The 19,840-nt window shown below is 54.6% G+C and overlaps 8 protein-coding genes across 8 annotated transcripts; 3 read left to right on the top strand and 5 right to left on the bottom strand.

Moving 5' to 3' along the window:
- Nucleotides 1-591: 591 nt before the first annotated feature.
- Nucleotides 592-1,390, bottom strand: BU26DRAFT_515599 (uncharacterized protein). The gene is made up of 2 exons (XM_033828115.1): nucleotides 1,049-1,390; nucleotides 592-989 (listed from the first exon to the last, which is right to left on the bottom strand). Exons 1-2 carry the CDS (start codon nucleotides 1,078-1,080, stop codon nucleotides 635-637), a joined length of 387 nt encoding a protein of 128 aa, XP_033688227.1. The 5' UTR covers nucleotides 1,081-1,390; the 3' UTR covers nucleotides 592-634.
- Nucleotides 1,391-1,893: 503 nt separating this feature from the next.
- On the bottom strand, nucleotides 1,894-3,304 carry BU26DRAFT_419250 (carbohydrate-binding module family 1 protein; the record flags this gene model as incomplete). Its single annotated transcript, XM_033823290.1, has 4 exons — nucleotides 1,894-1,947; nucleotides 2,007-2,678; nucleotides 2,777-2,784; nucleotides 2,884-3,304. 4 exons carry the CDS (start codon nucleotides 3,302-3,304, stop codon nucleotides 1,894-1,896), a joined length of 1,155 nt encoding a protein of 384 aa, XP_033688226.1.
- A 1,627-nt stretch (nucleotides 3,305-4,931) lies between these two features.
- BU26DRAFT_515597 (uncharacterized protein) lies at nucleotides 4,932-7,721 on the top strand. The gene has a single exon (XM_033828114.1). The coding sequence runs from the start codon at nucleotides 5,074-5,076 to the stop codon at nucleotides 7,393-7,395; it is 2,322 nt and encodes a 773-aa protein (XP_033688225.1). The 5' UTR covers nucleotides 4,932-5,073; the 3' UTR covers nucleotides 7,396-7,721.
- On the bottom strand, nucleotides 7,662-8,098 carry BU26DRAFT_515596 (uncharacterized protein). The gene has a single exon (XM_033828113.1). It carries the CDS (start codon nucleotides 8,023-8,025, stop codon nucleotides 7,804-7,806), a length of 222 nt encoding a protein of 73 aa, XP_033688224.1. The 5' UTR covers nucleotides 8,026-8,098; the 3' UTR covers nucleotides 7,662-7,803.
- A 1,349-nt stretch (nucleotides 8,099-9,447) lies between these two features.
- On the top strand, nucleotides 9,448-12,527 carry BU26DRAFT_419447 (kinase-like protein; the record flags this gene model as incomplete). The annotated part of the gene is made up of 3 exons (XM_033823299.1): nucleotides 9,448-9,623; nucleotides 9,671-10,038; nucleotides 10,099-12,527. The coding sequence occupies 3 exons, from the start codon at nucleotides 9,448-9,450 to the stop codon at nucleotides 12,525-12,527; spliced, it is 2,973 nt and encodes a 990-aa protein (XP_033688223.1).
- Nucleotides 12,528-13,053: 526 nt separating this feature from the next.
- On the bottom strand, nucleotides 13,054-15,375 carry BU26DRAFT_515593 (RNA polymerase I-specific transcription initiation factor RRN3). The gene has a single exon (XM_033828112.1). The coding sequence runs from the start codon at nucleotides 15,279-15,281 to the stop codon at nucleotides 13,266-13,268; it is 2,016 nt and encodes a 671-aa protein (XP_033688222.1). The 5' UTR covers nucleotides 15,282-15,375; the 3' UTR covers nucleotides 13,054-13,265.
- Nucleotides 15,376-15,712: 337 nt separating this feature from the next.
- BU26DRAFT_218103 (uncharacterized protein) lies at nucleotides 15,713-17,012 on the bottom strand. Its single transcript, XM_033820724.1, has 5 exons — nucleotides 16,834-17,012; nucleotides 16,674-16,775; nucleotides 16,360-16,505; nucleotides 16,083-16,220; nucleotides 15,713-15,991 (listed from the first exon to the last, which is right to left on the bottom strand). Exons 2-5 carry the CDS (start codon nucleotides 16,726-16,728, stop codon nucleotides 15,785-15,787), a joined length of 546 nt encoding a protein of 181 aa, XP_033688221.1. The 5' UTR covers nucleotides 16,729-16,775; nucleotides 16,834-17,012; the 3' UTR covers nucleotides 15,713-15,784.
- Nucleotides 17,013-17,841: 829 nt separating this feature from the next.
- On the top strand, nucleotides 17,842-19,579 carry BU26DRAFT_218154 (uncharacterized protein). The gene is made up of 2 exons (XM_033820726.1): nucleotides 17,842-18,166; nucleotides 18,226-19,579. The coding sequence occupies exons 1-2, from the start codon at nucleotides 18,033-18,035 to the stop codon at nucleotides 19,403-19,405; spliced, it is 1,314 nt and encodes a 437-aa protein (XP_033688220.1). The 5' UTR covers nucleotides 17,842-18,032; the 3' UTR covers nucleotides 19,406-19,579.
- The last annotated feature ends 261 nt before the right edge of the window (nucleotides 19,580-19,840 follow it).

Below are 19,840 nucleotides of genomic sequence, written 5' to 3'. Positions count from 1 at the left end.
ATGGTGTCTGCCTAATTCCCCTTACCGTATCCACTGGAAGAGCCCATGCTAGTGAGGATAAGTAAATGGCCGGATGGACTCAGATATTCGAGTAGGCATCCAGGAAGGAAATAGTGGGTAGACTATGCTAATGAAAGTGGAGGGCCGAGAAAGAGTAAAGAGACTCGCTTTTGACGCTCCGGTAATAATGTTAGATGATGAAAGAAGACATGAATGGGGCGAGGTGACTCGCTGATGAAAAGAAAGAGAAAGAAGTTGGCAGACCGAATAACGCCAGATGGAGACGAGACATGCGTGCGAGGCAAGGGAAGAGCATGAGGATTAGTGATGGGAACAGGTATCGGGGGATCCACGGCACGTATCCTCTTCCTCGATATCCTCTCGCTAGAAGTCCTCGAAGGGAACGTCAACCTTCCCATTCTCCTTCTTTCCGATCTTCTCCCGTACCCACTTCTTCCGCCGCTCCCACATGCGCCCCGGACCCGTATCCTCCACTCTGAAGTCGAAACTAATGGCGAGATTTACCGCAGTCTTCAAGACGTGAACCCTCTTTAGTGCCGGGAAGATCCTCCTAAGCGGCTCCCTGGAATTGCCACTGCAGTATGGCTCTAAGGTCAGCGGGCGCAGCTCCACATCAGTCACAGCCTCGAGCTGAGCCGGCACCAGGAGACCAGCCCAATCCCGCATAAGGTCGAAATTCACCGGCGCCGTTGAAGAGGAACGTATTCAGGGCGTAGCCGAGCGTTGCGGTTTCGGTGTAGATCTGGCGGCAGACTTCGGGGAGATGGAAGGCTGACTCGACAGTGCTAAAACCATAACCAACACGCTTGACCGCGTTCCCTCCAAGGCTGACACGAATAGTCGTGCGGGTGAATTCGTTATGCTGGCAGATTTCGACGAGGTTTCCGCCCATTGCGAGCTCCCAGACTCGGTTCCTAATCTCGGCGGGCAGGTGTAGAAGAGGTGATTGCGCGGCATTGCGTTGCAGGCTACGATCGCGTTAGCGTCTTGAGTACAGAGAATGGGCATAATGAAAGAGCATGCTTACATCTCGACCAGGTGCTCAGGGGTCTTTCCCATGTTGATGAGGCTATTCGGTAAGCGTACGACCTCGAAGGACTTTTCGATCAGGCGTGCCGATCGCCTCGTGGGTGTTTTCTTCTCTGCGTTGCTCTTTGGCTTTACAACTCTCGTGGGCTTGAGGGCCTGCGCAGGTTGCTGAGACTTGCTTCTTGCGAGGAGCCATGTGGAGGAGATTTGAACGAAACACGTTTAGGAAGAAGAGATTCTTTAGGAGGGAAGTGCCGAGGTGTGTTGCAGTGGGCGATGATTTTATGGCTGCTCGACTGGAGGAAACCCAGATGAGCTGGTCGGCGCGAGACGTGAGAGTGGATAAGAGAGTCACGCGAAGTACTTGAGGGACGTGGAAAAAGTGTTAGTGAAGGAAGGATTGAAGACGCGAGGACAATACTGACCGGAAGTTGCAGCTATAGAGAGTTATTCTTGACTGAGAGAACGAAGCCCTAATGAGTGAGCACAACGCATCACTCACCTATATGCCCATAATTACGTGACTTACGGCGTTATCAAGAGATATTAGAGCCTTCTTTCGCGCATCTTCGAACCATGTGATGATAGCTAAATGCGCTCACTGGAGGCTACCATGTGACATAGTAACTGAAATAGTAGCAGCTCAGGGAGCGGGGAGCTGGGCCTTACCGTGCAGATATTCTCCGCTAGGTGTCCAGAAAGCTGCACCGGGGCTTGTCATTGATCGCATAAATAAGAAGTGCTTCGGGTCTTTTTTTCGTAACGACAGTATCCATGCATCGGGTATATTGAAGAGAAGAATATATTCCAAAATCCCACTCACGCCGAAAATAAAGCCTACTTTTATAAACACTGGTAGTAATACGGCGGCGAAACTCCTTTGCACGTATACGGTGACTATGTCCCAATGAGTCAGCAATCTGTACACTCCGAATAGAAACATAAGCATAACACACCTCGCAAACTGTGCACCCGTTCCAATTTTGACCACCGCATTGATCCCAATGCTTCGACTTGCACCCACCTCCTGGATTCCCAGGGTTACCCGGTGTACTCGTTGGTCTTGCACTCGAAGCTCGCGTGGAGCTGGGTCTCTGCGTCGAAGAGGGCCTAAGTGTCGTGCTTGGCCTCGGGGGATTGGATGTCGGCCTTGGAGGTGTGGACGTCGGCCTCGAAGGTGTGGATGTCGGCCTCGGAGGGTTGGGGGGCCTGGAAGAAGGAGAAGGCCGCGGCGGACTTGTTCCACCCTTCGTGGGCGTATCGACCTGCGACCCATCACAGTATACTGTCGGACCATCCAGCGCTAGATTCTTCAAGACGGTACTCATTCCGGTCGTTCCAGGTCCTGTGCAGAGTGTCGATCTGGCTGCGCTGGTGTTGAGCGGAGCCGGATATTCGATGTGGAAGACTGGCTTGTTTGTGGCGAGAAAGGTGGTGTATCTGTCGCATTCGCCTAGTTGTGCGCATTGCTCGTTCACAGCGAAATCGACTATTGTAGATACTCTGTCAATGATGTCGATGCTGTTCTTGAGCCCAATGTCCATGTTGTATTTCGCCGCTTCTTGCTGCATCCACTGGACGTAGCTGATTGCGTCGGTGTCCTTCAAGTTTAGGCCGTTGTCGTTTTGCTAGACTATGTCAGTTGTACGTTCTCGGAAGAAGAGATTGGGATGGCGTCGCTCTCAAGACGGTGCCAGTCTCGGCTAGCAGGAGGTGGTGTACGTACGTAGCCATCTGTCAGAAGGAGTTAGCTAGATGGTTCTTGAAGATGTAGACAGCGCAAATACCACGCTGGGTAATAGCCCTAAAGTCCACGGTTCCAGCAACTCGTACCTGTATTATCTGGATCTATAGCATCACACCCTTTGTCTCCAGCCGTCTTTATGCGCTTCGCCATGATGTCCCTGATCTTCTGGCTTCCCACTCGTATCCACTTCTCATCCGGCCATTCTGGTAGGACTTTTCCTACATCGGCCGCGGGGAAATCTTTCGCATCATCTCTCCAATCCTCCACGGTGCCGGCGCTGAAATAACATATTACTATCTTTCCCGCAGCTTGCAATGCCTTGATGGACGACGCGTCGGTGTCGAAGAGATCAACGTCCCATACCGGGGCGTCCGTCGGCGCAATAGGCATCTTTGACGTGTCCGGTGTACCTAGTAGTATGATCTGAAACTTTTGGCCGCGCGTGAAGTTTTGTTGTCCGAGCGAAGGGCGGGCGAGAAGCGCCGGCCAGAGCAGCCATGGCAGCATGCTGAAGAAAGTTCGTCGCATGGCCGCGAACTTTCAAAAGAGCGCAGTGGAGCTTGAGCAAGGTCCTAGAAGCAAACGAGAGAATGTAAGGAACGAGGTGTAAAAGCTATGCGGCGAAGATCGGACGCAGCGGATGAGCTTCCAAAAACGACAATGGAGCATATAAGAAACGACAAGCGAATAAAGTGGCAAGCCAAGCAGCATGGTTTACGTATTGCGGTCGACGAAGCTCATTGCGGGAGATTAATCGTCTAGACGCGTCCACGTCTTAGGGGCCCTTGCCGTTCCCCATACTCCCATAAAGATTGCTTATTCGTAGCCGGACCAACCAGCTCGACCAGGTGTAAATGTAATGAAAAGATGGTCACACCCGGCTTCAAGGTGATGCTCGTGCCACAGGCAATCTACGTTAGACTGGACAGCCACAGCACGTCATTGACGCGCACAGTGAGCATGCTTTCCTAACGCAGAAACAATAAGTCGAGTCCGTGGTCTCATATTGGTGGCAGCTGGTAGAGACCATTTCTTTCCGCAGGTGATATAGCGCGACTCCGAGCGACGTAGCCTCCTAAAGACAAATCTTCTGATCATCCGCTAGCGGGAGCGATGCACGTACTCGGCAGATGGATGCATTGCGGGGAAAAGCTTAACCATGAAACCCTCATGGCCACAGTCAAGGATTGTGTTCGGGGATCGACTTTTCCTGATGGGCGAGGAGGACGTCTGGGTGGCGGCTAAATCAATGCCTAATATATCGGACTCCACATAGACGAGGTACCCGGCGGAAACTTATATGGCTGGATAGAAATTTGAGGAGATATTGATGAAAGAAGAGAAAATCTCTCTCGGGCATTTTCGACTGCCGACAGTCTGGACGCTGAACGAATCCTCCACCAATTAGCCAAGCTCCGGTGACGAACAGACCAAAGGCAGGTACGTACGCCCTTGCATAAGACCATGCTGAGTCTAGGCGTTCCTCTTTTACTTCAGTGAGGTTCTGCTTAAGATCTACTCAAGGCGTATCGGTCCTATTTTTGCGCTGTGCAGGCCTTCATCAATCATAGAACTTTCGCACTCTATGTTAGCCAACCCAGCTGGAACTCAAACCGGGGTAACATAGGACATATTCCGGGTTCGAGAAGCCTTGCGACTTCTAGATCGATCGCAGATGGGGATGGTTGTGATGGAATGTAAAGTGGAGATGCTCCAGACGTGCATCGCGACGGATGACTCCACTTAGAAAGCGAGAGGCGTTGCCTGCGCAATATGACAAAGGATAAGCGCACTAGCCTTGATCATGATTGGAAGCTCTGTGCAAATGGAAAGACTCGGCGAGAATGGACCAGCGAAGCCGAATCGTCGAGGAGACATGGCAGGGAAAGACCGAAGCGCACTGGTTTCGGCGGCTTCGAGAGGAAAACCTCTTCAATGCACAAGGTTGGAGAGACAATTAAAAAGCGCGTTGGACTAACGGGACGGAACATGGGAAGCGAAAGCGAAGAATTGGGTCGAGGTTTATCCAAGGTTGAGCTGCTGCATTAGCATTATCGATAGGATCACGTGCAGACGGACCGATAAGATTTTCCGAACGCCGATGCGATTTCCAACTTTTGCTGATAGGAGTGCACTGCGAAGCCCTTCGATGCGTCGTCCTTTTTTGTTCTTTCGATTTGTATTCGTTATTGTTCACGGCTCCCTGGGGTCCAGATGCACTTAGATACCCACGGAGAAACTCAACTACCGCATTCGCTGAGCCGTTCCGCACACTGATGCTATCGTCCCTCACTCGCCGAAGCCTTTACCGCCCTTTCCACTCCTTTCGTGCGCGCTTCTTAACCACGTACCCTAAACCCGTTTCACCTTACGTGAAGGTATGGGATCCCACCGCACACGTACCCCTCAAGCCTGTGGAGTCGTCCGCCGAGTGGAGGGTCGCGACGAAGGATGCGACGGAGGATGATGAGCGAAAAATCGAGCGAAAACAGTGGCGCGATACCCAAGGAGTGACCATTGCCTCCAAGACACGTCGGCTGGGACAACGCCATGCAATCAAGCGTCTGAATTACTATCTTTCGCTTGCCGCCGATACGGTGGTGTGCAAGGAGAGTATCCGCACTCAATTATGGAGAGCCTACGCGTTGGCCAAGAGGCAAATCTCAGGCTTGCCATCTATACTACCGGATAGGGCCTGGGACATCATATGGGCTACCCAATGGGCGCACACCCCGCAAAATCGTTCCCGACGATCGCACCTAGAAGAATTGTACCGCGACATGAATTCGGTGGGCAGGGCGACAACTGTAGGGCAAAGGACTGCGTATCTTGAGAGCATCTTCCTTAATGGGAAGGAAGAGCAGGCATTGAAAGAATGGGAAGAAGACCATAGCGGCCTGAGCACTGGCTCGCGACAGGACTACAAGCCCGAGCACCTGGAGATGGGAGCGAAGCTACACGCCCTAGCCGGGAACGCGGACCGAGCGCGAGCGATCATGCACGAGCTCTTCGACCTATATTCGGACTGGGACTCATCCATCATGATGAGTGTATTTCGCGCTCATACTAGCGCAGGTACCGATCAACTATCCGACGTAGCCAAGGAAATATACGCAAAGATGCGGGAACGGATGGGTAGCAAGATGGAACTGCAGGATTACGATTCTTGCCTGGTGGGATTCTTGGAAGCTCGCCATGTCCGCTATGCGAAACAAGTCTTTCGAGACATGATCAAGGACGGCTATCTGGCCTCAGCCTTTTCCGCTCGGCAAGTCGAGGAAGTCTTGGAGAGGCTGCATCTCCTCTACCGCCTCGGCACCGATATTGAAAAGATGACCAGTATTGCGCTTCAGGCGATTTCGGTCCTCCCGCAGCCATACCATTCGCACGTGTTTAAAGATTGGATGAAATCGGCTGTTGTCAAGAAGGCACCCGCAGCTTCGGCCCAGATCTTGGATATGATGTATAATAGAGGTTGCAAGCCGGAGACAGTCCACTTCAATCTCCTCCTGAAGGCTCTACTCCGGACGAAGGACGAGCCACACATCCTGAAAGCCGAGAACATCGGCTGGACGATGATCGAGGAATCTAGAAGATCGTCCTCAAAGAAGCTTGACGATGAGGCAGCGGCCGACATCATCTCGAAGAAGGCCATTCAGACTGCGGAGACGGCTCTCGATTCTGATATTGCCAGGAAGATACCACAGGCTAACGTCACGACATTCGCTCTCATGATGCGGCATCACGCCAGCAATTTTCAATGGGAGCATGTTGACTACCTAGCGAGACGCTTGAAGGAGACGGGTATCCAACCCAACGCTGCGGTTATGAACGTCTTAATGGACAATCATTGCCGGCAAGGGAAGTACAGCGAAGCGTGGCGGACCTACAAATCCTTAACCGATATTCCAGAAGGTGCTCCAGGAGTGTATCCGGATGGAGCTACCATGAGATGCTTGTGGAAGACTCTGCGCCTTGCACTTGGTGACCACGCCACTCGAGACGATCCCGGCCTTCCTACACCGCGCCAATTACTGGCCGAGATGATACATTGGTGGACGCGTTGTCGGAGCAGATACGACGTCGAGCGCTTTCGCATGGGCCTAGCCGCTGCAGACCACGGCGCAATAACCAATCTTATGATGCATTGCTTCAGCTATATCCAAGATCTCCCGGGTTCGCTTGTTGCTCTTCACGTCTTGAGGAAGAGATTCGACATCTTCCCATCCGACAAGGCGGCTGAGGTGTTGCAGAAGCAGACAGCCTGGGTTGACATGCACCGAGAGATGCAGTCCGTCCGGTCGCAGTATTATCACAGCGGAGTCAACCAGAAGAACGTGGAGAAGATGGGCCGAGTCTTCAATCTGCTCATGGAGAGGAGGTTTGAGCGGATGAACCTCATCGGAGACCAGTTTGCATACATGAGTGAAGAGGAGGTCGGAGATTTAGGGTTGAATCTCTTATCGGAGTTCGTCCGAGTCATTCTGAAGCGACAGTATCCTCCCGAGGCGGTTGAGGCGCTGATTGATGAGGCGAAGAAAGAAATTGAGGTCTCAGATATGCCAACGGGAGACATGGATGCTTTCAGTGTTGCTTAGCCTGCATCTGTAGCGACATGAGCATGCAATTGCATGACGGAGCGGTATCCGTCCCAAACTGCTGTAGAATGTTAATCTCCAGCTTTGCCTGGTCCTTAGCCTCATCTCCACGAGATGTTTCTTCAGCGCTGCAACGGCGTCTTGAACGTTCCTTGCATAATCTTCAATGATTAGAGCTTGGATTGTAAGGCGGTGGACATCTTGGATATGGACAGCGCTGAGGGGAAGAGTGATCGACATGAGAGGACAACGGATACCGGAGCTCGAAAAGAAGAAGGGATCCAAACATTCAAGTTTCATCATAATCATTATAAAGACATTCAACCTGACTCCAGTGTGGTTCTCAAACCAGTACATGTATCTCCATCATCCACAACTTTTCTTTCTTCACTCCCATACATATCACCCTTACAATCCCAAAGGATTGTTCCCGGTGCCCTTCCTCGGTGTAGGCCCCGACCTTGTGGCCATCCCAGCCCTCGCGCCGGACGGTGTGCTAACAAGCCCAAGCGGGTTCTTGTTGGTGCTGCCTCGGGGGCCTGTCGCGCCTGTGACATCCTTGATCGAGTTGCCGTATTCGCGGATAGTGTCACCCCAGCCCCGACTTGTGTTCGTGACGCTGTCCGCCATTAGCTTCATCGCTCTCTGAGACGTGCAGACATACCTCGAGCCTGCTCCCTTTCCAGCTCCTGCTACACCATTGCCTGCGGCTGTGACGATAGCCCCAGCGAAGTTACCGACACCTGCGGCCGCAGCACTGGTGGTGCGTGTGATCCAGCTCTGTTGCTGCGGTGGTTGTTTTGGCGGTGGCTTCTTGGTAGGCGGCTTTGAAGCTTGCTTTGGTACCTGCTTTGATACCTGCTTTGGAGCCTGCTTCGGGGGTTGTTTCTTCGGAGGCATCTTCAAGATATATGCTGGTTATGATTTGGACTTGTTAAGTGTAAATATCTTGGAGATGTTCCATCGCAGAAAGTTGATCATGGTGATGCCCGTGTGGCGGCGGCGATGATGTCAATCTGTGGCTGGTGCGACTGCCCTAACCGCATAAAATAACGTTGCATTAGCCGGGCGGTGAAAAGGCTTGGCCGTGGACCCCCATCAGACGTCGGAACCGTGGAGTTTCGCGTCTCGCACCCCACCACGTCGACCGTCGACTGCCGCATTGCTGGGCAAGCACCCTCATTTTCTCCACCTTTCCACATCTGAACTGTCGTATCTGAAGCTCGGTCTTCAATACGTCCTCCTATATGCTGTTCCGTGGTTGATGCGTTGTGTTGTCCGCGCGGGCACGAGTGAAAAGGCGGAACTGACAGTGTTGAGCCCACGGCTTCACACCGACGGCCCAGGGTTAAGACGTCATGAGCCTCATTCACCACGAGTGACGCTAAGTGACCTTCACGCAGCCTGTAAGTCGAGCGTTTACTTTTACTTAATGTCACAACGACAACCCTCCCGTCGACGTTTCGCGAGTTGGACGGCTTTCGCCGCCTACCCGACAGGATGGGACTGAAGAGGTCCAAAATGGACCTCGAGGACCTCCTCAATGGCAATGAGGAGGTCAAGAAAGCGATCAAGACAATACGTGGGTGCTCAATGGAGAGGCTGACCCCCCGCAGGTTATTCGGGACCCCTTCGCGCAAGCCAATAGATAGGTCTACCATATCGCGGCCCATTCAGAACCCTCTATACCCAATTATACCCCCGTCGCCGACAATCGATCTCGGAGTTGCCACGCCGCCGCAGACGCAGTCGCCGTCGCCGACTTCTTTCGTCTCGGAGACTCCCTCGACGAAATCCAGCCCTGGCCCTGCCCGCCAAGATTCCGCGTGCGCCTTTACCGGTCACGTCCATTCTGTATCTGAGCCTACTAAGCCCACTATCATTCCTCCCCCGCCGCTTCGCACCTCGCCGAGCTTTCCAGCAGGTCCAGAAAGTGCCAACAAACGCCGCGATCAAGGCCCCGCTCTTGAGAAGATACCGGAGTCGCCTTTTGAGTTCGAGGGCGCGGTCGAAGACTTAAACCGTCGGAAACACCCGCGTCACATCGCGGACATGGAGCCCACACGTTTGCAGCCGCCACCGGCGGGCACGAAAGCCCGCGCCATGCAGCAGGCAAAACAGATGGAAACTTTGGTTGCTGAGAGAGCGAAGCGTACAGGAGATGAGCCGCCGCCGTACGATTTCTACGAATTGATCGGCAAGGGCGCTTATGGCCGCGTCTTCAAAGGGTAGGTTTTCAAACGTGAGCGTTCTAGCATGGCTGACCAAGATGCAGTCGGAACCGCAACACAAACGGTTTGGTGGCTATCAAGATTATCGACATCGACAAGGTTGATTACGAAGAAATGACAACCAAGAATCTGTCAGAGACACTCAAGGAGATCAATATCCTCCAGCAGCTGAGGGACAGCAAGGCTCGACCATATGTGAACATCATCGAGGAGGCGTTGCCAGTGCACAACGAGCTTTGGATCGTCAGCGAATACGCCAGCGGTGGAAGCGTCAATACCCTCATGAAGCCGACCATGAACGACCCGGACGGCCCTGGCCTGCGGGAGAAGTTCATCATCCCGATCGCACGGGAGCTAGCGATGGGCTTGAAGTTTCTCCGTGATGCTGGAGTGATCCACAGGGATTTGAAGTGTATGCCTATCTAACTAGCGCTTGCCACCATGTGTCGGACACCAGCTAACGTTCGTTTAGGTAACAACGTTCTTGTCCTTGAGGATGGTCGCGTGCAGCTGTGCGATTTTGGCGTGTCAGGCACTCTCGAGCCAGAGATCTCTAAACGCTCGACGATCGTGGGCACACCGTATTGGATGGCTCCTGAGCTCCAAAAGGAATGGGTGAAAGATGCGGACCCACATAGCAGGATACAGCCAAACGACATCTTCTACGGCCCTGAGGTTGATATCTGGGCATACGGCTGCACCGTTTTTGAGATGGCGACCGGGTTCCCACCTTTTCACAAGACCGTGCAATGGGACCTACCACAGAGTGGAGTTCCCGTCCTAGAAGGCGACAAATACTCTCCAGAGCTCAAAGATTTTGTGGCTTTCGTACTGCAGCCAGATCCTAAGGATCGACCAACACCGGATCAGATCCTCGAGCATCCTTTTCTTGCTGACACAACTAAGATGTATCCCACGGTCCTACTTGTCAAGCTCCTCGAAGACTACCTCCAATGGGAGCAAGGTGGCGGTGTCCGCGCCTCGCTCTTCAACCCGTATGGAGCCCAAGCTCCGGACCCGCTTGCGCCGCAGGCCGAGGATGAGGATGATAACTGGACGTTTAGCGCTTCAGACGAGCTCGAGGAAAGGATGTCTATGCTGTTCTCTGACCCTGATCATGACCCTTTTTCTGGTGCAGCGCCCAGCCAGAGCTTCACAGGCATACCCCCACCTCCTGCGGATGACGATAGATTCGCAAAACTGCAGGCCAGCATCAGGGAGGAGCAGATTACTCGAGGTCAGAAACGCCTAAATCGGCTCTTCGACAAAGACTCCACGCCATACAGATACAGCGCCGTAGACAGCAATCGGCCGCCTTCGGACCTGATTCTCCGTGACTTCAATCCTGGAGCGCCGAATCGCGAGACAGTCATTGACTTGGATTTTGCGGCGCCCACTGTGGCCGACGTGCCTAGCATTGACCTAGGCGAGGTCCCTACTTTGAAGGCCAATCGCATGCAGAAGATTTTGCGCGAGCTGCAAATGGAAGAAGAGGAACAGAGGGACACTTTTGATCAAGACGAGCTGAACAAGCGAGCCACCCGAGACTGGAAGTTTCCTTCCATGAATGACCAAGACAAGCGAGCCACGCGAGACTGGAAATTCCCGTCCACGGCTGAGCAGTCGAACAATCGAACGACGCGGGACTTTAAATTCCCGGCTATGCCGGAGAGAGCTAATCGAGCAACGAGGGAGTGGACTTTTGACGCCGCTATGGCCGAGGCAAATTACAAGGCTCAGAGAAACTCGAGACGTGATACGCGGGATTGGTCTTTGCCCATGGCCACAGCACCGATCGAGGATAACAGGAAGACGCGAGACTTCGTCTTTCCTATGCGAGACCCTGAAGAGAATGAGGGCGGTAGTCAATCCGACCAAGGCCCAGGTTTCTCTTCTTCACCCACGCTTGGGCCCGACTTCCGACCCGGCTTGAAACATGCTTCAACGGAGCCGTTCGGTTCGTATGACGACTATCCGCAGATCGACTCGGCACCGGGGTCGCCTCTTCGGGCGTCTATGATAGATCTCGATATGGCGAATGTTGACATACCACGCCCGTCGACCGCCGGCTCTAACAGTACTTCTACATACACCGCCGGGGAGCAAATGAACGAAAACCCGTTCAATCTGGAGGACCAGGTCCACTTATCGCAGAACAACAACCGCACGTCATACCATATGAAGTCGCAATCCGAGCCTAACCACGCTATCCCAGGCTTGCTAACCCCGCAGACGTACGACGAGCAGGGCCATCCGACAAACCAGGACCCGCACCATCCGAGCATGCACGCGCGCGGTGTCTCATCGGTTTCTCAGATGCAAGCCCAGGTCAAGCCCCCACCCAACAATGTTGGTGCTGGCTATCACCGCCCCGGTCAGCGCTCGCAACAGCTTATCTGGGATGGCTGGTCTCACAGCGCCGCCTATGGTCTCGGCAGCGACGATTCTCCGCCCACGAGCGTTACTACCGATGCCTCTGACGACGATATCGACGAGGCCTGGGATAACCTGGAGAAGCTCACTCTCACCCGTAACAGATATCGCTCCCGACGCACGGACAGCCGCGATGAAGATCCTCGCTCTGACGCCGAAGACAATTACGCCACCGACCCTGCCTATGATGACCTTGAACGTGTCCGCGTCTCCCTTGGGCCCAACGGCAAGCCGCTCGTCGACTTCCCTGTCCCACACGGACCAGAACCGCAGGTGCTATTCGGTGTCGACGCAGACATGAACGCGCTGCAGAACGCGCTCTGGAAGAGCAGCGTGGAGATGAGGGACGGTATCAGGACGAGCAGAGACCTGTTGAAGGCGATGAGGTTGGAAGATGTGAAGCCCCTAGAAGGCTTCCCCGAAGAAGTGGAGAGCGATGCAACGAGCACTGTGCGGATTGCAAAGTAAGTACACTGCGCCTCGTTTCTCTTCTCGGGGACCGCCACCCCCGTCGCTTTCGAGATCGCGGGTCGAAGGCCCTCGGGAGGAGTTGTTATTACGAGATGGGCTGGAGTTCAGGGAGGAGTGCCTGATTATGGACGGCCTGGAAAACGACGGAGTTTGGACGGACGGACGGCCATAGCGATGCATAGGCTTGGCGTTGAAGGTGTACGAATACTGATGGGATAGATATCTCTGGTCTCAGCGCCTTCGCGGCGACGGATAGCTGCAGACTTTCTTCAAATCCAGCTGATACATGTTCTCTGATGCTCTTGATCCACTATACTAGTGGGTTGTGCAAGTACGTGAAGGGCTTCCGGCTGCTGTATGCGTTAGTTAATAAGAGGGACGGCGGAGTGGTTGCATTACGAGCGGAGAAGCTTGACTTTGGAGGATGTGTTTGAAGGTGGGATGACGCACACTGTCGGAAGAGGATGCCGGATGATGAGCTGGTGCACGAAGAGACGTTGGTAGCTAAGTATTCAATTGTATAAACTTTTTTATCTGATCCAGTTATCGTATCCTGAATATCCATATCCCGACCGTACCTCCCAAAGATCGAAAGCCATACCTGGCCAGGCCAAAACATGAACTCAATATTGTCCTGGACGCCGAGTGGCTCCACGCCTAGTAGATGCATTGCCTACTTCCCCTTATGCCAACGCCGAGCAATGCTATTGATAAAATGATACTCCAAACCCTTGATTAAGAGCTCGCGTTCGTGCTCGTTTCATCATCGGGTCCATCTTCATCTTCGTCTTCCTCCTGTATCCGACCTTGCGAGTCACTTTCGTCGCCGCTCTCATCCTCACTCTCCTCACCGTCTTCATCTTCCTCATTTCTCTCAACCGGCATGCCTGGGACCGGTTTCCACTGCATATAATCCTGCTCTAGCCACCGCTTACTCCTCGGAAGGACATACGGATCAAAGGGGAAGTATGCATCCAGCAGAAAGGTTTCCTCACCCTTCTTCATCGTAAGCGCTGTCTCCCTTGCACCTACACCGTCTGTGTACGAGCCCACACTCCTCGCAAGCCTTATCCGCTTGTTGGTCTCAAGAAGGGGGAACACGTAGAGGAAGCGGAGGTGGTGCGCCATGCGTGCGAACTGGGCAACAATGGTGGGTGCACAGACCTTGAGAGGGTTGAAGATGGAGAAGATGTTGCGGCGGATGATGTCGTGGACGGAATTGTGCCACGTGAATTCGCCTTCGTGATAGATGATCTCTTCGTCTGTTGGAGGGATGCCGTCGGCAGTGACGATCAGGTCGCGCCAGCGGAAGCAGAAGGTGTAGAGGAGGGCTTGCGAAATGGCGTAGTATGTGCCGTAGCGGCGCACATCTGGTCCTTTACAGGCAGGCTCACAGGCCAATCGAAGGGTTTCCAGGTGGTGACAAAGAAGATCGAAGACGTCGCGGACTACAGCTGCGGAGACGTGAGCTCCGCGAGCAATGAATGACGCAAGGTAGGCGGCTGCCGCAACACGAAGAATGTGCGGTCGACCATGGTCGAAAGCAAGATGGGAGCAGCAGCCGGCGAAGCGCTCTATGAGGTTCGGAGAGGTTTGGCTGAAGTGGAAGAGCAGAAATTGCGTATGCCGCGACCGATATGTTGGTAGGATGATGCTTGCGAATTGGGAGAGAAGACTTTCGAAAGTCTCGTCTATGTCGAAGAGATCGCCTCCCGCAAAGACAGAGTCGTAGTGCGAGAAGAGGAGGTCCATGATGCTGTCTAGCTTGGTGACGGACTCTTTTAGATCCTTGAGGCGCTGTTCCTCTGGATCTAAGCTCTCCTCACTTGAAACGGATTCGTTGTCGCTATCATCTGCCCCGTCGAGGTCGCCAGCGGCTTCTCCGACCAGGCGATCCTCGATATCGTCTTCGAGCTCTTCCATGTCGACCTGAATTTGTACATCGATCTTGACGAGCTTATCCACGACCAGTGACATGATCTCGCCCTTGAGCTCCGGGCAGTACTCGGATACTTTTAGAATATTCTTGATGTATTGTACGTGGGCTTTCGCGGTATCGGTCGGGAATGGGAACGTCGAGGACAGGATGGGCCCGAGGTAGGTGCTTGCCATGGGGCTCTGTCGGAGAAGATAGCTGAGACAGTCGTGGATCCGAGAGTGGATCCGCACCCGCTGAATGCTGGGGTCGTCTTGCTGCCTCATGGCCGGCGACGGCGACTCCACAAACATGTTCACCAGCATGGAGAGCACAGTCGAAGTGAAGCCAGGCTGTACCGATAGTAATGAGCGTAGTAGATGTCGGTAGGAGCGCACGAATTGCTCGTTTCGCGCTATCCAGCTGCAGTCGATGATGGCATGGACGAGGCCCCTGCACCTGTGATCGAGGAGCGGCACATTGTTGGCGAGAGTGATGATGTACTTCTGAAGTAGGCCCGTGAGAGGTGCGCCGGCGGAGGTAGGTTTGTCTGTGAGGAGGCTCCGTATGTGGTCGTAGCCGGTGCTATCGCCAGCTGTGTGCTTCTCGAGGGCGCGTCGCACCTCCTCGCCGACCAGCTCCAAGCTCTTCTCGTTCGGATCTCTTAGTATGCGCACATCGACCTCGGGGTCGAAGGTGACTCGGCGGCGTTTGGTCTGACTCGAGAGCAGGTTCTCATTGTCGGAGTTTGCGTCGAACTGCTTGCGCTTGAGGCTGCCGCCTGCGCTGGGGGCAATGATGCCAGGAGCTCTCTCAGTTGAAGCAAGAGACACCATATTGAAGGGTCTATGGGCGAATGGTTACATCTGGTCAGCAACGAAGAAATAGAAAGTGGTGCAGGGCGTACGCGGGTTGCGGTGAAAATGCGGCGGGACGATGAATGAGGCGGGGATTAGCTCGCGTGTATGTGCGGACTTGGCGAAATTTTGCTGTGGCCTGTGCGCTGACGTCACGTGCCCGCGCGATGGCATGAGTTCACAGCAGATGTGAAGAATTATCATGAATGTACCGTTCTATTGGATGATGTGGTGTACATGACCATGTCTGGGTCTATCTTCTTGCCCCAGGAGGAGGCTTTACCGAGTTGTGAGCAATTCCTTAGCATCGTCACAGGCGCCTGGGAGAGACCTCTATAACGGTAGAAGGTGCTCTCACAGGCCTACCCCACCCTCCTCATCCTCCTCATCCTCCTAGGTACACTACTAGTATTCTCCAATTCCACAGATCTGGTTCGTGGCCTCAGTCAGCTCCGAAGCGTTGGCTTCTTTCAGCCACACGCTCACATCTCGCCGCACTGGGCGATAGCAACGTCCTGCACGGGCTTGCCCTCTGGGTTTGCTAGGACCCGCGTATTCTCAATCTTCGTTACGACGTCCATACCCTCGACGACCCGGCCGAAGACAACGTGCTTGCCGTTCAGGTGGGGAGTGCCGCTAGGAGCCGTGATGATGAAGAATTGGCAGCCATTAGTATTTGGTCCTGAATTCTAAATGACAGTCAGCACGAGGGTAGAGTGCGAATGACGGAATCTGGAATGGAGATGCTCAAATATGGAGCTGAATAGAGACTTTGCGTACCGCCATCGAGAGCAGTCCGGCCTTGTCATGCTTTAGAATGAAGTTCTCGTCCGCGAACTTGTCTACGCCGTATATCGTTCTTGAGCCGGTCCCATTGCCGTTCACAAAGTCTCCGCCCTGGATCATGAAGCCCTTGATCTGGAAGAAGGTCAGTAAGAGCAATGCAAGAAGGAGCACATAAAGGGAGCCCCCAGAGTGACAAACTGATTCCTGTAATGGACGGAATTGCTCGCAGTATCTTGCAAGACACATTCGAGACAGGAGGCTTAGAACTTACCACACGGTGGAACTTGCATCCCTTGTAGCCTTGTGGCTGCCCTCTATTGTTCTTGGTCTCGCCTGTGCAGAATTGGCGAAAGTTCTCAGCGGTCTTGGGTACCACGTCTTTGAACAACTCCATTTTGATTCGGCCCAGCTTCTCCCCTATCGCGCATCTTAGCCATGTGGTCACGCGTCCTCTTCAAGGCTGAATCCAGAGGGCTGCGCCAAAAAGACAAGACGCACACGCGTCAATAATGAAAAGGTGCAGCGGAGGAAAATGACCATAGGACGTGGCTCCAACAATTTGAAAAAGGCTGCAGGAAGGCATACCTCCTAGAGTGACATCGAAGAAGACGATTGGATTGGGCTCGGCGGGCTCGGCCATGGCTGGGGCTGTGCAGTGGTTCTGCAAGGCCGTTGATGACAAGATGCCTGGATGACGTTAGACTGTATTCCCGCGATCGGACTTTGCGAGGAAAGGCATACGGACTTTTGCCGGGTAGCAGTTATGCCGATAAGAGATTCGGAATCGCAGCTGTCAGGTCACCAGGTGCTGCAGGAAAGGGGAGCGATCTCCTAGAGGGGCAGGGCCCTGGACGAAGCCGTGGAAGGATAAGCGGGAGTGAGGCATGCACCAGCTGGCACCGGCGCCAAACAAGACCTTGGCACTGGGGTAAGTGGGCAAGGCGAGGTACACGGGGCGTGAGAACCGGAAATCAGTGACCGGTCGGCCTCTGTTTCGCCCTGCTGTCTACCTCACGAGGCAGCCGAGGGCTCGTCTGTAGTACGCATGAAGGAGACTGTTGTAGATAGATGAGTGCATACGAAGGGTGTCCCGCAATCAAGCAGCGATAGCGACGGCGCTGACGGACGGTACGCGGTACACAGTAATAAAATGCGCAGGGCTGCGGCTGGGGGTGAGGATGAGACAGGTGGAGAGGGAGCTGCCCAGCTGCGTCCGCACGCGCACGTCAGACTCTCCTCAACCACGCACGCCGACTGCTGCTGTTCGCCCATCAAGCCCTCACCGGCGCCGCATTCACGGTGTCTTTGGCTACTATTGTCTCCTCCACCGGTCCCCTCGCTCGGGCATTCATCCGTGGGACGGGAATTGTCATCAATAGATCATCCGAGCCACACCCAGTTCGGCCTGGCCCACCCACCCCAGCCAAGCCTCTTTGTCCTCCCTCCGCTTCCCAAGAGCCCCAGCCCCGACAGCGACACCACAGGACGACTTGCCCTCACCACAGCGCCAGCAGCCTACGCGGAGGGCATGGCATACTCTGCTTTTGCAAATACCCACTGATTGCCGTCGTCGCCACCGACAATTCACAGCCCCGGCGCGCTCCCGTGAGAGCCCGGCCTCAGCTGCTCGCCACGCCGCTGTCGTTGCCGTCACCACTACCTCTTCCACAGCCTCCGCCCACGCGACATTCACTCTCGACCCGAGGACAATACATAGCGCGAGCCGACCTGAACGTCGACTCGACCTCGCCGTCGGAATCCTCTAACAAGACAAAGCACGCAGCTCGCATCCGCATCCGCATCCGGATCCGGCCCCCGACGACGGCCTGTTTTTGACGCCCCACCATCTGCATATCGCTGTAAATAGCTGCGACAAGGGCAGTCTGTTCCTTGGCTCAGATTACATCGTCATCGTCGTGAACTTATGGAATACTGCGAGCAATAATGGCTTCTACAACTGCACCGTCGCTCCCCTCGGCTACCCAGACCCAATCCAACGGCAATGGCAGTGGCCCGACGAGCTCGCCGCTGCTCTTCTTCGTTGCCCTAGGCTTCGGCGTCGTCTTCACCAATCTCTGGTATGTCCGCTGTTTGTCGCATCGACGATTGACCTTCGTCCGCTAACCCCGACCCCCAGGATCATTGTAGGCGTCAAGTACTGCTTCCGATACAACCAGCGCAACCGTGCAGCCCGAGCCGCCGCAGATGGAGAACCGATCGACCTCACGGCCATGCCACGGCCGCATAGAAGGAGGAGGGAGAAAAAGCTGATGACAATGGACGAGGTGAACGAACGCTTCCCTCTGACAAAGTACAAGCAATGGAAGGCTAGCCGGGAGAACGAAGGACTGCCGACAACTGGTGGCATCGCAACAGCTCCCCAGAGCAGAGCCAACAGCGTGAAGGACGTTGAGGGAGTCGTCGACCCCGTGAGAGACGATGGCGCGTCGAGTCCGAGGCCGACCACCGCCCTTTCCATGGCCCGAGACGAATTTACTGCTTCGTCAAAGGACCAGCCCGGCTCACCCAGGAATAGTGTAGGCGCACATGAAAACGCTGCAGAGCACAAGGAGGCCGAGAAGAAAGAAGCTGGCGAGAAGTCTACCGAGCTTTCGCGGACCGGGATTGCTGTCACCGACTATCAACCCGGCAAGGAGCCTGCTCAAGGCCAGGACCAGGATGGAGATGAGTCGGACGACGACGATCCGATACGTACTGCTACTGCGCCCGAGATGATGGCTGAGCCTGGCGATACCTGTGCCATCTGCTTGGACTCCTTAGAGGACCAAGACGATGTGCGAGGCTTGACGTGCGGTCACGCTTTCCACGCCAGCTGTGTCGACCCATGGCTGACCAGCCGACGTGCCTGCTGCCCGCTCTGCAAGGCTGACTACTACGTCCCCAAGCCACGTCCCGAAGGCGAAAACGCAGAGCAGTCGTCGGGTCGCCGTACGAATACCGGTCTCAGGTCTCCTACATCTCCGCAGGCCGCATGGACCGCTGCGCGAGGCAACCCCTTCTCTCGATCTCGCGTCATTGTCTTCACCAATGTTGGACCCCAGACCAACAATAACAACCGTCAAGCCAACGCTACGTATGGGCTGGCCAACCTGTTGAATCGTCCCGGTCGGCGCGAACGTACCGCTACTCCTCAACAGCGTAGTCCTCAGGGAACCACAAGTTGGAGGACGGTCCTTCAGTCCGCAAGGCCCAGCGCACCGACGTTTTCCAACTGGTTCGGCCGCAACCGTGGCGCCAATGCTAACAACACCTCACCCCAACCCACCCCAGGCCAGCTTGAAGCTGGCAATCGGTAACAGGCACGCTGATGTCCTTCGGACCACCCCGCACTCTTGGATTGATTATCCCCACCCACGACCCTGACGCCTCACGACACTTCTAGATTCCGCTACATCCTTTCCTTTCTTGCTGTTCTTGAGCGCGGACAGCTGCGCTTTCCCGGCTTCTATAGCGGTCGACTGCTGCGGCCGCAGGCTTTACTGGCGTTTTCAGGGGTAATCTCGATATGTGTTACTGTCTAGTCAATATTTCATCTCCTACTCGGGTGGAGCATTTACATGGTGGCCGGGGTCTTAGGTCAGATCTCCTTTCACGGAGTTGCCGCTACCCTGGCTGCATCATACCTTTGATATAGCTTGGGAACATGATGCGGTTAGGTTATCAAGGAGGCACTGTGCGGTGCCTCAAGAGGAGGGCAGCGGCCGTATCTACAGCATCAGCCAGGGCCGCAC

Source organism: Trematosphaeria pertusa, assembly GCF_010094035.1.
Source record: "Trematosphaeria pertusa strain CBS 122368 unplaced genomic scaffold BU26scaffold_3, whole genome shotgun sequence".
Classification (NCBI taxonomy): Eukaryota; Fungi; Ascomycota; class Dothideomycetes; order Pleosporales; family Trematosphaeriaceae; genus Trematosphaeria; species Trematosphaeria pertusa.
The sequence above is the reverse complement of the archived record's forward strand: the minus strand, read 5'-3'. Positions and strand labels throughout refer to the sequence as shown.

What these genes read in the sequence shown, in the direction of transcription:
- BU26DRAFT_515599 (XM_033828115.1), bottom strand. Translation starts at nt 1,080, where the DNA reads ATGGGAAAGACCCCTGAGCACCTGGTCGAGAT. An exon ending in CCTGAGCACCTGGTCGAGAT is followed by an intron (nt 990 to 1,048) that starts GTAAGCATGCTC and finishes ACGCGATCGTAG; the next exon opens with CCTGCAACGCAATGCCGCGC.
- BU26DRAFT_515597 (XM_033828114.1), top strand. Translation starts at nt 5,074, where the DNA reads ATGCTATCGTCCCTCACTCGCCGAAGCCTTTACCGCCCTTTCCACTCC.
- BU26DRAFT_515596 (XM_033828113.1), bottom strand. Translation starts at nt 8,025, where the DNA reads ATGGCGGACAGCGTCACGAACACAAGTCGGGGCTGGGGTGACACTATC.
- BU26DRAFT_515593 (XM_033828112.1), bottom strand. Translation starts at nt 15,281, where the DNA reads ATGGTGTCTCTTGCTTCAACTGAGAGAGCTCCTGGCATCATTGCCCCC.
- BU26DRAFT_218103 (XM_033820724.1), bottom strand. Translation starts at nt 16,728, where the DNA reads ATGGCCGAGCCCGCCGAGCCCAATCCAATCGTCTTCTTCGATGTCACT. An exon ending in CTTCGATGTCACTCTAGGAG is followed by an intron (nt 16,506 to 16,673) that starts GTATGCCTTCCT and finishes GATGCGCGATAG; the next exon opens with GGGAGAAGCTGGGCCGAATC. An exon ending in GATGCAAGTTCCACCGTGTG is followed by an intron (nt 16,221 to 16,359) that starts GTAAGTTCTAAG and finishes ACCTTCTTCCAG; the next exon opens with ATCAAGGGCTTCATGATCCA.
- BU26DRAFT_218154 (XM_033820726.1), top strand. Translation starts at nt 18,033, where the DNA reads ATGGCTTCTACAACTGCACCGTCGCTCCCCTCGGCTACCCAGACCCAA. An exon ending in GTCGTCTTCACCAATCTCTG is followed by an intron (nt 18,167 to 18,225) that starts GTATGTCCGCTG and finishes CCCGACCCCCAG; the next exon opens with GATCATTGTAGGCGTCAAGT.